General features: G+C 35.4%; 4 protein-coding genes across 5 annotated transcripts; 2 read left to right on the forward strand and 2 right to left on the reverse strand.

The window, feature by feature from the left end:
• Positions 1-49: 49 nt before the first annotated feature.
• Neurl4 (neuralized E3 ubiquitin protein ligase 4) lies at positions 50-7,096 on the reverse strand. Its single transcript, XM_066724946.1, has 17 exons — positions 6,651-7,096; positions 6,234-6,455; positions 5,727-6,161; positions 5,470-5,670; positions 5,171-5,390; positions 4,997-5,096; positions 4,750-4,926; positions 4,331-4,639; positions 4,053-4,246; positions 3,689-3,978; positions 3,222-3,615; positions 2,807-3,128; positions 2,547-2,740; positions 2,266-2,471; positions 802-2,198; positions 573-725; positions 50-486 (listed from the first exon to the last, which is right to left on the reverse strand). The coding sequence occupies exons 1-17, from the start codon at positions 6,798-6,800 to the stop codon at positions 291-293; spliced, it is 5,160 nt and encodes a 1,719-aa protein (XP_066581043.1). The 5' UTR covers positions 6,801-7,096; the 3' UTR covers positions 50-290.
• A 187-nt stretch (positions 7,097-7,283) lies between these two features.
• On the forward strand, positions 7,284-8,790 carry Aps (diphosphoinositol polyphosphate phosphohydrolase 1 Aps). Its single transcript, XM_066724972.1, has 3 exons — positions 7,284-7,877; positions 8,029-8,184; positions 8,270-8,790. Exons 1-3 carry the CDS (start codon positions 7,779-7,781, stop codon positions 8,561-8,563), a joined length of 549 nt encoding a protein of 182 aa, XP_066581069.1. The 5' UTR covers positions 7,284-7,778; the 3' UTR covers positions 8,564-8,790.
• A 226-nt stretch (positions 8,791-9,016) lies between these two features.
• Positions 9,017-11,208, forward strand: l(2)09851 (WD repeat-containing protein 1 l(2)09851). Of its 2 annotated transcripts, XM_066724963.1 has the most exons (4): positions 9,021-9,536; positions 9,613-9,850; positions 10,142-10,549; positions 10,645-11,208. In XM_066724963.1, the coding sequence occupies exons 2-4, from the start codon at positions 9,651-9,653 to the stop codon at positions 11,135-11,137; spliced, it is 1,101 nt and encodes a 366-aa protein (XP_066581060.1). In that variant the 5' UTR covers positions 9,021-9,536; positions 9,613-9,650; the 3' UTR covers positions 11,138-11,208. The 2 variants fall into 2 exon arrangements, with proteins under 2 accessions (XP_066581059.1, XP_066581060.1); XM_066724962.1 differs by having other exon boundaries at positions 9,017-9,850.
• A 28-nt stretch (positions 11,209-11,236) lies between these two features.
• Positions 11,237-14,169, reverse strand: Pms2 (mismatch repair endonuclease PMS2). Its single transcript, XM_066724951.1, has 5 exons — positions 13,672-14,169; positions 13,267-13,599; positions 11,935-13,193; positions 11,627-11,876; positions 11,237-11,565 (listed from the first exon to the last, which is right to left on the reverse strand). The coding sequence occupies exons 2-5, from the start codon at positions 13,511-13,513 to the stop codon at positions 11,237-11,239; spliced, it is 2,085 nt and encodes a 694-aa protein (XP_066581048.1). The 5' UTR covers positions 13,514-13,599; positions 13,672-14,169.
• Positions 14,170-14,346: the final 177 nt, after the last annotated feature.

A 14,346-nucleotide genomic window follows, 5' to 3' on the forward strand; every position in this document is an offset into this window, starting at 1 on the left:
GTTCTTAACATACCTGAAATAAGGGCAAAATCTTGTTATTAAAGGAGAATGAAAGGTTTTATTTAATTATATATATATTTACATTTATTCAATTATAGTATCACTAAAGTTCATAAATAATCTGTCTAAATCCGAAAAGAGTAAATTAAATTTAACATTTGTATGTACATCACTATGTCTAATTGATGACTTACAGTTTTTACAATACGACCAGCATATATATTTCTCAGGCACAATTTTTGACAAGATCAATAATTTGCTGAAGCGTATAATAATGCAAAATATACGGTTTAAAATCCATCGAGTTGAACGAGCAATGCTACGATAACTGTAGCACCAGCCTCTTTGGTCGACCATTTACTACAATCAAATTGTTGGTCGCTACTATCTTTACTGCCAGGTCCTGTTGTGTATGATCCAGGTCTTACTAATAATTGAAATGCAGTTGATACGTTTAGCTTTTTATTCAACTGTGTGTCTATGTACCTGAAACATTGTTTAACATTTAAAAAGCTCACTCGAGCGACATAATAGGACCATTGAAATTTAATCTTAGCTATAGATTTACTTACAGGTATCTTTTTGTAAACTCTTCAGAAGTGGCATATTTGATGTTTGGTGAAAAAATTACTTGCGCATTTTGCTCTTCGCTCTTCATACTCGCAGTTAAATTATTTGCATCCAATTGCTCTTTGGTTAAAAGCTCTCCTCGATCTAAGATTAATCTAAATTGTGAAGGTATGCGCGTAATTAAACATTTTAAATTCGTGAATCACTAATTACAAAGATTAAGTTAATTACCTAATTACGTCCAAACGGGTTCCATAAAAAGCCACGTGCCATTTATCGGTAGTATTTTGTGGGATTTGGTTAGCATTGATATTTTGTTTTAAGGGGAATCTGGCCCAACCGGTGGGAATAGCAAATTCTGCTGGAGGCTCGCCCTTCTTGCAAATTGCTTCGTCTCCTTCAATTTTATAACAGGAATTACAATAGCATAAAACGTCATCGAGCGAAAAGAATTCATCTGGCAGGACCAGCGACTTTTTGAGCCTTAGACAAGCCTTGAGATATTCACACTTATTCGGTGGTACTAGAGACTCAAGTGGAATGGACGGTATCGACGTAGGTGGCACCGAAGGTGCTACGGATGTGCAATGAACATAACTCACTACGTTCTGGCTTGTTTGTATTGGTACATTCTCATGGGTGGAGAAATTATCCCAGTTGAAATTCGAATGCAGCTCATGCAAGCTGGACGAAATGTTGTTTGGCAATTCAGCCACGATACTATTGTTCAGAGTATTTGGTGCAAGGTTCTGATAAGAGTAGGATCCAATCTGAGAGCAGTTGAGAATACTCATTGGCATATTGTTTTGATGTGAGCTATTTAAACTATTGACTTGACTATTGGACGCTATACTTTCGTTAATTGCATTGTTCGCGTTCGTCGAATTAATTGTAGAGTTGAGATTGCTCATATTGCTAGCACTCGCCGCGCTCTTAATACTAATGTTGATGGAATTATTAACCTCTACATTTGTACATTCATTATTAATATTCAAAACTTCGTTGAAACTGTTCTCTGATTGATTGTTCGACAATGAGCTGCTGCCCAATTGATTTACGTTATCTACGCAATTCTTACCCTTTACAGTCATAGTTGTCCTCGGATTGCTATCTATTTCAGAGTCTGAATCTGAGTTATTGCTGTCAACGCCATTGTCGATGGTACTATTTTCGGATTGGTTCGTTAAGTTGACATCGTGAGGTAAGCTAAGATAGTCCACAAGGTTTTTTGAGCTACATTGTGTAGGAATATTTGTAAATTCAGAACGGTTGGAGGAAGTATCAGGTAAAATATTTTCTTTCTCGTGACACTCCAAGTCTGCCTTTTCTTTTGAATTATCCACGTCTTCGTGATCAGTTGCTGTTCTTTCTGCAGAAACAGCTACCGCAGTGTTATCAATTATACTGCTTGTCATGCTTGAATCTTCCACTACTCCTGCTATAGAAACCTGCTCACACTGTCCGTATAAATCTATTACTGCATAAACGTACGGTGGCAAATCTGTTGCAACAATTCCTTGGTCTATACCATTAATACACAAATGCAATCTGCTATCCTCGTCAACTAATAAACTGATCGTCGAACCGCAGTGCAGATTCTCGAGACCAGCTCCAAATCGAGTTTTTATCTAAGACAAAATAGAACTGAATATTAATAAATTAGTTCATTTCATATAATTTCATTAATATATTTACCCTTATTCCATTATGGGATATCCAATCACTGCAAATGATCCATGAGTGCTTTTTGAAACCCAAAGCAGTTAATGGAAAATTAGCTTTCTCTGGCGAAATACAAGAAACGCCGCATAATACATTTGATACCCATCGATCATTCAATTTATCGATTTTTATTTGGAATGGTTTACCCTTTATTAATGGTCGACTAGACATGACTACCCCTATTTTTTAATAAGAAACAAAATTTCATTGAATCATAGTCAAATACTAATATTAAAGAAGGATAAGATTCAAACCTTGATTGTAACTAGCAACGCGCTTGGCCACTGATTTCTTTTCGAGTTCTATATTTCTACCATGATTTTCATGAAATTCATAAGTCCAATCAGTATCACCCATGAGATTCAAACTCGGTTGTGTTGGAGTTAATATCATATCGTTTATCATTTTACTTTCTGAAGCATCGATTGAAGTGTCCATACCAGCATCACTGAAAAAAGATCAAATAAATCAGCATAAAATAAAAGATTGAAGGAAAACAATTAAAAAATCATACTTTCGTATTACAGGTGACATAGGATCCAGCAAAAGTTCTAAAGAATCTTGCAGTCTGAGGCTAGCATTCGGAGATATCGCTACATTTTGTTGTTTATTACTAGTAATATTAACAGCAACTGTACTTCCGAATAACTCGATCACACCATACACCATTTCAGGAATGTTTGAAGCTGCTAAGCCCATATCTTCGCCATTGATATAAAATTTTAAGTTACCTTCATTCGTACGTTTTAATCCAATTTTATCTCCTACTCGTAGCCAATCTAAACTGGGACAATAATTCATACAGAGGACATATCCAGAATGTCTCACTTCATTACCTAGAATTCCATGATAAAATTTGGAATAACAGATTTAAAGAATTACGGGATAAAAATTGATTTAATTTTATGAAATAATTTAATAATAATTACCTGACAAATACCAAGCATCGGATGGTATACAAGTTATACAAGGCACAAGATTCATTGATACCAACCAATACCCATTTTCATTGCTCAGAACACCGATCTTAAGAGAACCGCTCCACTCGTGTGCAATTTCTTGAATAGCAATTTCAAAAATTTCGTTATTTTCCAATGGTGTTTCACTCACCAGAATCGCATTACTATATTCCCGGCATCTTGTAGCTATAGTTTTTTCACTATTTAATTGGATGTTTAAGCCGACTGATTCGTGAAATTTATGAGTAACCTCGGTTTGAGCGGGGGGCTGTATAACTGACGTAGGTTGCTGACTAGTACTATTTTCAGATGATAAGTACTGTTGTGTAAGTGGGTCTCTTCGCTCAGGTAAAATAATCGTAACCTGCCAAATGTGATTTTATTGTGTTTTTAATATGATTTTAGGGTAATCTCATTTAAAACTTCAAATCTTTCACCTGAGCACATTGACCATAGAGATCGATAACTGGATAAACGTGTTGTGGGACTCCAGTAAAAGCTTGCCCTTGATCAACCCCATCAAGAAAGTAATGCAAACTGGTATCAGAGCATCTCATCATTCCAATTCGATTTCCCTCAACCAGCTTATCCAAATCACAAGTGTAATTATTCCTTAATGTTACACCATCTCGCATAACATTTGAACCAGAAAGTAACCAAGTGTCGTGATCAATTTCAGTCATGGTTGATGGAAATTCCAATTCATCTGGCCGTATGAGAGTTACGCCTAAAATTTTTTTTTGTAACCACTAACAATATTATGTTATTAATCTTTATCTAAACTTTATTTAACAGGTATACCTGCTTCTATCGCACCGCACCATCTGTCAACCATCTTATCGATAGACACTTCAAACATTTCACCATCTCTCAAAGCTCTATTAGCAATTACAATAGCTTCGTTAAATTCTCCCAATGCTCTAGGTCTAGAAGCTGTTAATCCATTATTTGTAATTCTTGCATTCTTTCCATGTACGTGGTGAAATCGTAAATCGCTTTATGTAAACAATTATATTAAAAATATTTCCTTGTCTTGTAATAGTCAGTATGATTTTGTTGCAAATATATATAATACATACCTATACAGAGTGGTATTACTAAAACTAGAATTATTTGTAGTCGGGCTGTAAAATTCCGTATTGTCCACAATAGTAGCTTGAGCAGCTTGTCCATACAAATCAATGACTCCGTAAATTCTTTCAGGAACGTTGATAGCAGCAGCGCCTTGATCAGCTCCGTTAATATAAAAGTGTAATGTTGCATTGTCCTTTCTCATCACACCAACACGATCACCGACTTGGAGACGATCTAGGTTTTGTCCATAATGATTGATCATCGTAATACCATTGTGCATCACGCCATTTCCAGTCATCATCCAGGTACCGGATCTGCAAGGGACATGACCACCTTCGAGCAATAATACAGACAATGAACTTATAACAAATTGAACGAAAGTTGTACGGATTTTATCAACTTGTACGTTTGTTGATTTATGTACCTAACATTTGTCATGGTAAAAGGAAACTCTAATTCTGTAGGGGAATGTGTTGTTACTCCCACTTCAATGGATCCTGCCCATTTTGAAACTATCTTATCCAACCTTACTTCAAATAATTCATTCGCCTTTAATGGTCTAGATGTTAATACCACTCCATTATTGAAATCGTCTATCGCACTGAAAATATTGCTAAGATATAACCATATGTTTAAGACATGAAGGTATTTATAATAAAGGTTTTAGCTACTTAGGCCTGTGTGCAGTTCTTCCATTATTAATGACTTCAGCATGAGTACCACAGCAAGAATGAAACATTAGTCTATCTGGCGGTTCATCTTCCCCTATTTCTGTAATGTGTCTGAATAAATATTGTGTTCCTGTAGCACATTTTTATTGACAGTAAACCAATTGTAATACTTGCCATTTAGGCCCTGCAACTGTAGGTTATTTCGTCTCGTAACTAAATTCTGTTCTTCCCTCTCATCACGATCTACAATGGTTACTTTTACTGTCATCCCATACAAATCTATTACACCCCATACACTAGAAGGTACTTTTGCAGCTACTCCTTGATCTAAGCCATTGATTAAATAATGTAAATTGCCATTACTTCTTCTTATCATTCCAACTCTATCACCTTCCTATATAATTTTCACATTAAACATCCACCTTTAAGCATTTAATATAATAAAACATTATAATATAAATATTATTAATTACCCTAAGTTCATCTAAATTAAATTCCCCATATTCTCGTTGTGTTCCTTTTCCATTGGTTAATATTCCACATCCAGACATCATTGTGGTTCCTGATCTCATATTTGTCATTGTAGCTGGAAACTCTAAGGCTGTTGGACTGTGAGTTGTAACACCAACTTCTATACTTCCTGACCATTTATATACTAATCGATCAATTCGAATCTGTAAGATTGTTATATTAGATTCTTTAAGCATGATATACACCTTAGCAACTTTACCTCAAATAATTCATTGTCTCGAAGAGTTCTATGAGTCATAACCACTCCATTATTAAATTCATCTAAAGGTCTCCTTCTTTCTGCTGTTCTAGCATTATTTGATAATTTGACCAAACTTCCTACTCTTTCATGAAATCTCAGTCGGTCCTCTCTAATAGCAGCAGGACTAGGATTTTTAGGAAGATTAACATTGACATTAACATTTAAATTCACATTTAGATTAGCTACTAGATTTGTTGTTGATGAATTGGAGCTTTCAGCAATAGGGCAATCATTGTTAATTTCTTCTTCAATTCTTGGTAAGGATAGCGTAGGCTGTGTTATAGTTACTTGTACGTAGCTTCCAAACATATCAATAACTGCATATACATTCTCTGGTAAATTATTCACAGCTATACCTTGAGAGATTCCATCGATTAAAAAAATCAGTTGAGCCTAAAAGAGCATTGTATAAAATATTACATATTTTAATTTTATATTTCAATGATACAAATATTAAAAACATACATTTGAAGTTCTCATTACTCCTAGAAAACTGTCTTCTCCAACAGTACTAATACCATCTCTGCCATAAGATTCTAAAATAAGTTCTCCATTGTGAACAATGCCAGAACTGTTCATAAACCATGATCCATGACAAATATTTCCAGGCTTTCGACAATCTAAATCAATAGTTTCTGGATCACATGTTGTTACTCCAATTTCAATGCTTCCAATCCAGGATGCTATCTACATTGTCCCATTAAAATATGTCAAAATACAGTTTTAATAAACGTGAATACATTTTCTATAGAAAAAATACACATATAGAATAAAATTCTTAAAGATATAAAAAATGATAATATAAAGAAAAACTAATAACACACAACAGATTGAAATTTTAAGTCAAGAAAAATGGATTCAATAAAGTTTGTTAAACTGTACCTGTTTATCAATATGAACTTCAAAAACTTCATCGTTTTTTAAGGGTTCAGCACTAAGTACCAATCCATAACAAACTTTACAAGAACTTCGTACGGCCGTACAATTATTGTTTGTTAAAGATACACAATGACTGCATCTTCGGTGAAACATGTCGACTATTCACTTCACGTTTTTATCAACTAATTATGATCAATCCCTTTACTCGTTTTGTTTTTCTCCTCTCTACTCTTAATGTTAGGCATACGAATTTTGCTTCTAACAATTTAATACTGTGATCTAACTTATCCACTACATTGTCTGTATTATGTACACCGAGCACGAACCACCAAATCTCTTTTCACCCTACTTTATTAAATTGCCAGTTTTTTCTGTCTTTTGAGTCTTCAACTACCCCACCTTCACCTATCACCGCATTCTATGTATGTACTCATTAGTCATTACTCCATTCCATTTACCCCTCGTTGCTTTTCGTCATCGGGGATCGGGGATCGGGGCAGTGAAGGCATCAGAAGCAATCAGAAGGCATTCACAGCCCACAGCAGGGCGGCGGCGCAGCGCAGGGCAGGCAGGGCAGCACGAGACGAGACGAGACTCGAGAGATCGACGGGCAGTGCGCACTGCGCAGTGGTAGTGGAGCGAAAGGGGGGGCATCTCTGAATCTGAAATCACTGAAATATTCGATAGGACGTATGGATGAGGCTGTGTGTTTTGAGGTTATAAGAAGCAGGTGCGGGTCCTCGGATAGTCGTATGTAAAATTGGTCGGTCAGCATCAGCATCGGCTGTCGGCATTAGGGCATAAGTGATCAAGCAAGATACCGTGATACCAGATACCATCGGTATCTGGATCAGAAGAAACGAACCGTATTTCATCGGCATTTTCTCAGGGACGAAAACAACCATCTCCTTGCGTACAGGATTCCAAGGACACGGACCAAGAAGAATTTTCCTGTCAATTATGTGACAAGGGAATCTATGATTGATAAACGCATTTATACGTCGATGAAAAATGTCGGCTAGAAATTTTATCTTGGCAGCGCGGGCGATCAGAATGGCTTGCCCCTCGGCCGTCTGACGAAAGTTTTCATGTTCCTGAGATGTTTTGGCAATTGGATAATTACGGGTTAACATGGTGAAAGAAAAGCCAAATTCCATTCGCATCTACGATTCGGAAGGTTACAGGCGCAGGGCTGCATGTATCTGCGTCAAAAACGACCTCGAGGATGAGGTAAGCCAGCAGATGGCAGTTTTCATTATTTAGCCGGTTTTATTGTAATTTTTAACTTAAAATTTTAATTAATCATTTTTATAAAAAAGATTCATAATAAGATTCATTTACTCGGGACATATCTGTATTATGTAATGATTATTCGTCATAGGTGCTTTTGGTCACATCCAGTCGTAGACCGGATAGTTGGATAGTACCTGGTGGGGGTGTTGAGCCTGAAGAGGAACCTGCTATAACTGCGATCAGAGAAGTCCGAGAAGAAGCTGGAGTGCTTGGACAATTGGGCAGATGCCTTGGCATATTTGAGGTTTTGTTATTATTTTTGATATTCATGTGATTCATAAGCCCTCATTTGCACTAACCAATTGAAATCTTTTGTATTACATTTATAGAATGTTGAGCATAAACATAGAACCCAAGTCTGGGTTATGAGAGTAACGGAAGAATTACCAGAATGGGAAGATTCGCGTGCTATAGGCCGAAAAAGGAAATGGTTTTCTATACCAGAGGCTATGCATCAGCTTGCCCAACACAAGCCCGTCCAACGCTCTTATCTTCACAGTCTCCACAACACTAATCCCCGGTACAATCCCAATATTTCCACATCTCACCATCCTCATACCACCCCTGCACCAATCCCGTTAATGAATAATTCTAGTAACAGCTCCAATAATAAGCACAGCTAATATCATGTACTATCCAACTTTGTGAAACAAAATTGCCATTGATACTGATCTATCCACTGCTACTGCTCCTTCTCCCTTGCAGGGATTATTATAATACAATTATTGGTATTTTATACATTAAACAATATTAATTACATCATTATTATTATTAATTATATTATTATAAATATTGATTATTAATTATTCATTATTATTAATATAGATTGTTAATAAACTGGTAAAAAAAACATGATTTTTTTATAAATATTAGTTTCCACAAAAGATTATAAAAACTAGGAGGGATTTAAATAGAAAAATTATTGTTAAAATTTGTCTTATAAGTTATAATAGTTTAATGAAAATAATTAATTTTCGTCTAACAAAATTTACACATTACTTTTCGTTTTTATTAATGGACTAAATCTGTTACATAACGTTTTTATGCTTTACTATAATATTACTCGCTGTTTGCAACTCTACAATGAATCCAACGTGAGTTGTGATGACACCGATAGACTAGTGGCCCTAGTGGCGTTGACTGTTGAGTGCTGTTGAGTATAGAAGTGTGGAGCATTAGGGAGAGTGAGGAAAGGAGATGGAGGCTACGTTCGTTTATATACTGTTAGTACTGAAAACCTATATTTTACGTGACACTACATTGTAAAGTTTTAGTACTCGCAGCTAATAAACGAACGCAGCCGGCGAGTACATACGCCGGAGCGAGACGGCGGAGACGGCCACCACGTGCCCCGCGGCCTACCCGTCACTCGTCAGTCGTTATTCGTCAGTCCCGGACCGCTCACCACGACACATCTACGATTTCCAATAATATTTATTCATCAGTCTTTTACGGATAATAACGAATTAGAAAAAAATAACTTTTTCGAACAATTTGACAATTCTAGATAAATTTAAAAATCCCCTTGGACGTTCCCAGTAAGGTTAATAAAAGATTCTGTGTCCGGATAAAAAAGGACAAATGGCAAACCTAGAGGTAGACAAATCTGCATACCGTTTGCTACACCAAGCTCAATCAGGTGCACCATGTCTAAGTTTTGATATCATTCAAGATGATTCAGGTGATTCTAGAGAAATATATCCTTTGAGCATGTATATTGTATCTGGAACGCAGGCGTCCAAAGCTCATATAAATAATCTCATTGTTATGAAACTGTCTAATCTTACTGGAGTTGATGAAAATGATGATTCTGATAGTGAATCAGAATCAGAAGATGAAGATGAAGATGATAAAATTCCAGTAATGTCTGCAGCTTCAGTTAAGCATCAAGGCTGTGTCAATCGAGTCAGGTATGAGTTATGTTTATTTGCATTATTTGTACAGGGTGAGGCACTTGACACAATTTCAGGCACAGATACAGTTGTGAAAAAATGGGTAACTGATTAATTACAAAAAGCATTAGTTTTTTGGATCAATCTTTTTGAAGTTTTTCTCTATTTATATTTTAAGAGTTTTTATGTTAAAAACTGATATCTCTTAAAGTTACACAGACAAATGAGTTTTTAGAAATTCTAGCTCTGTGCCACCATAAATGTCTCACCTGATATAAAAATTATTTTTCAAATGAAATAACATTTTAGATCAAAAAGAATTGAAGATACAACACTAGCCGCTACATGGAGTGAGTTAGGAAGAGTTCATATATGGAATTTAAATAAGCAATTACAAGCAGTAGAAAATGATGCGTCATTAGCATTGCGCCAAAAGAAAAATGAGAATCTTGATATAGATGAAAATGCTTTGTTCACGTTTAAAGGCCACCTAGCCGAAGGATATGGAATTGATTGGTGTCCTACAGAAATAGGAACTTTGGCTACAGGAGATTGTAAAGGAAATATTCACATTTGGCGAATTGATGGAAACAGTGCAGGCACGACATGGCATGTTGATCAAAGACCTCTTAACTCTCATGCACCATATAGTGTGGAAGATATGCAATGGTCTCCTAATGAGAGGAATGTATTGGCTTCTTGCTCAGTAGATAAAAGGTAAATTTATGGCTCTAATTTTTTAATGGGGAAAGGGGAGGAGGCGCCGCGATTTTTTGTTTAATTTTAAAGTCACATGCATAAATTTATTACAGTATAAAAATTTGGGATACAAGAGCAAAACCACAATCAGCCTGCATGTTAACAGCCGCTAACGCTCATTCATCAGACATAAATGTCATTTCGTGGAATCGCAAAGAGAATCAATTTCTAGTTTCTGGTGGGGATGATGGAATGATCTGTATTTGGGATCTCAGACAATTTGGTTCTACAAGTACAAGCCCTGTTGCGATATTTAAACAGCACACTGCTCCAGTAACTACTGTAGAATGGCATCCTCAAGAAACAACTGTGTTTGCATCTGGTGGTGCTGATGATCAAATTGCACAATGGGACCTTTCTGTGGAGATAGACAGCTCTGATAACACAGATAATGATCCTACGCTAGCCAATTTACCTCCACAGCTTTTGTTTATCCATCAAGGTCAAAACGATATTAAAGAGCTACACTGGCATCCTCAATGTCCTGGTATTTTAATATCAACTGCCCATTCCGGTTTTAATATATTTCGCACTATTAGTGTATAATGATTTTGTCTAAAAACCGGTTATTTTCTGTTATATTACATAAATACATATATATATATCAGTATACACAAGAGTGTTTTATCATCGTCAAATTTTAAATTATTTATGGATCATTAGGAGAGACAGTAAATGACGAATTGTTGGTCTTCCATGCGGGCAATTCCATGGATTTTCCATTTGCGACATTTGTACTACTAACTGCTTCATTTTTACTTGGTTCAATGCAGTTCCGATCATAACTGCACTGCGACAAGCTCTTGATGCTAACATCTGCCTCACTCTACTTGGTCTTGGAATGTTTTTGCTTCTGTTACTCTCGATGTTAGTTTCTTTTAGGATAAAAATTAATTCTTCTATATCTTCTTCGCCGAACTGCCAACCTCCGCTTACAGGCATTCCGGTTAATTTAATGCGATGTCCTGGTTCAGCTGAAAGTTTATCGATTTTTTTTTATGGGATCAATAAAAACATCAATAGTTAAATTCATACCTTCCTTATCAATTGCCAATGTAAAACCGTTTGATACAAATGCCTCTTCATGATCTATTAAAATAGTTTCGTTAAGAGTAGAAAGATTCAAAGATTTAGGAGTAATTAATTTTTGAGTCTTTAGTTTTGTTTCATTGGTAAGTTTCTCGAAGCGAAATTTTTCATCGGTTGCATGTTGATCGATAATAAACAGATCGTCTTCCAATCGTGCGATTATGAAGCCTAAATTAAACTGCCCTATGATTTCCATCTGCAAAATTGATAAATGTTAAATCTGCTGTGTAAATAATGATCCGCCAGATTGTCACCTTTTGAAATGATTCTTTTGTTAATTCCCTCTGCAGTTCTTTTTCGGCTTCCGCAGGCTGATGACCGGCTCCTAATTGAGCTCTATATATCACACCTTTATGTTGACTAACCGTCTCTGGATAATTTTTATTTTTTAATTTTTCTTTGATCACAGACATGCTTAGTGGTATTTCTACTACTAGTTGTTCCCATACAGTTTCCTCTTCTTTTTCGATTTTAGTGTCTAAGCTATATTTAACATCTGCTTGTGTGGGAGAGACTAAACATTGATGTATTTTATCCACTGATTCATCCACCATCGTAGATTCCTGAGAGAGTAATAACTTTTTTGATGGTGGACTCAAAGAGATATGAGATATGGTTCTTTTATTAGAAAAATTAAGTTCCGAAATTGTTCTAGATGTTAGGTTTCCTTGCATCTTGTCCCATTTTTTTATTAAGCTATATTTCACAGTTGCTAGTAAAATTTTCTCTTGAGTAAAAAAGATAGTTCTCTTATCTGGTGTCACATTAACATCAGCACATTCTTGATTGAGCTTAATATTTAAAAATATAAATGGGTATTTCTTAATATTATATTTATGATATATTTGATTTATTAATTTATTAATTTTAATAAGATCACATGGTCTTCCATTCACATAAAAGAATTGTCTATCAGGCGTAGAACGTCCAAAAGTATGGTCACAGCTACTTGCATAAAATTCCCATGTAAATTCAATATTTATAGCAGATAATAAATTAAATTCTTCCAATGTACTCTGATCAGGCATATGTAATTCAATTTCAACTACTCCATTTAAGGATTTTTTGCCAAATATACTACTGACATTGCTCAAGACCAAGTTGTCACCTGTAGTAATAGCTACAACATTTGAAGATCTCCCTGAGACTGAGTTGGAGCAAGATATTTTCTTTTTTGTAGACACTAAACAATAACTATATAAGACCTGAATGGTTCTTGCATATTCTTTTTTTAAGTTCCTTTGAAATTCTTTAGCTCTTACTGGAAGATTTTTAAAAATATTTTTAACATGGACTGTGGTTCCTTGCTCTCTGGCACATACTTCTTGTCTTGTAAGAATACCATTATGGTCAAATAATAAGTTATACCCATGTTCTTGCTTAGAATGCCTAGTAATTATATTTAATTCGGATAAAGATGAAAGGGAGCTCAATGCTTCTCCACGAAATCCAAATGTGACAACTTGAGTTAGATCAGAAAATTCTTTAAGTTTTGATGTATGATGTTTTAAAGCTAGAACAAAAAATTCAGTTATAAAAATAGCAAAGTATGCTGTAATCTAAACATGAAAATTATTTTTGTTTACCCAATCCTTTAAAGTCTTCCTCTAATACACCACTGCCATTATCACTGACAGTGATACAAGTTTTTCCATAGTCTGTTAATTTAACATCAACAACGGTAGCTCCACTATCCAAGCTATTTTCTACCAACTCTTTGACTGCTGTTGCTAGATCAAAAACTACTTGTCCAGAACAAATTTGGTGAACTGTTTCCTTATTTATAGCCTTAATTTCTTTTGATATTTCAGTGGTTGGAAGGGGTTCGTCCATTTTTAAAATAAATGGCTCCAATTTAAATCTTATTTAATTCTTGCTCAGTTTATTTTCATTATGATTACCGTAAATTTAGCATAAACCTGCTTGAAAACAAATTTGTAAATAATTATTGTGTTAAAGCTATACATAATAATAATTTCATATCAACGCACGCAACCGGTGGAAGGTGAAAAGTTGGAAATACTTAAAAATGTATGTACTACCGGTGTGACCAGTGGCCGGTCGGCGGTCACCGACGTTACCGCCAGTCACCGGTGTCCGGAATCCGTTCGTAGTACATACATACATACTACAGTCTATGTATGTATGCAGTGCAGTACACAGTGGGAAATTGAATCGTGTGTGCTTTCAACTATAGTGTAGTATATCATTTTGCACGTTAAATTACATAGTGAAGCTAGCCGAAGCACACACGATTCAATTTCCCACTGTGTACTACATGTAGTAGTAGTAAGCGCCCAAGCGGGAAATTGTCGATTCCTCTACAATTTGACTAACTTCACTCTGCACTTTACATGGAAAATGATATACATACATGCATACTACATTATAGCTGAACAACACATATATGATTCAATTTCCCACTGTGTACGGTAGTGGTATTAATATATTTTAAACATATATAAATTAAAATACAATAAACACATCACACAAGGATAAAGACGCTAACTTTCCAATTGTTGATTTGTTGACAGCGTCAGCCACTTCGACTTAAAGTTTTCCTACGCATCATAAGTACTACGTCATCATAGTACATACACCGCTAACTGATGGTTTTAAATGATTGGCTGTTATACTTCTAGAACCTATAAATATACACCAATAAT

Source organism: Prorops nasuta, unplaced genomic scaffold (genome assembly GCF_024137725.1).
Source record: "Prorops nasuta isolate Cenicafe-Biocafe unplaced genomic scaffold, Cenicafe_Pnas_1.2 PNAS00003, whole genome shotgun sequence".
Taxonomy (NCBI): domain Eukaryota; kingdom Metazoa; phylum Arthropoda; class Insecta; order Hymenoptera; family Bethylidae; genus Prorops; species Prorops nasuta.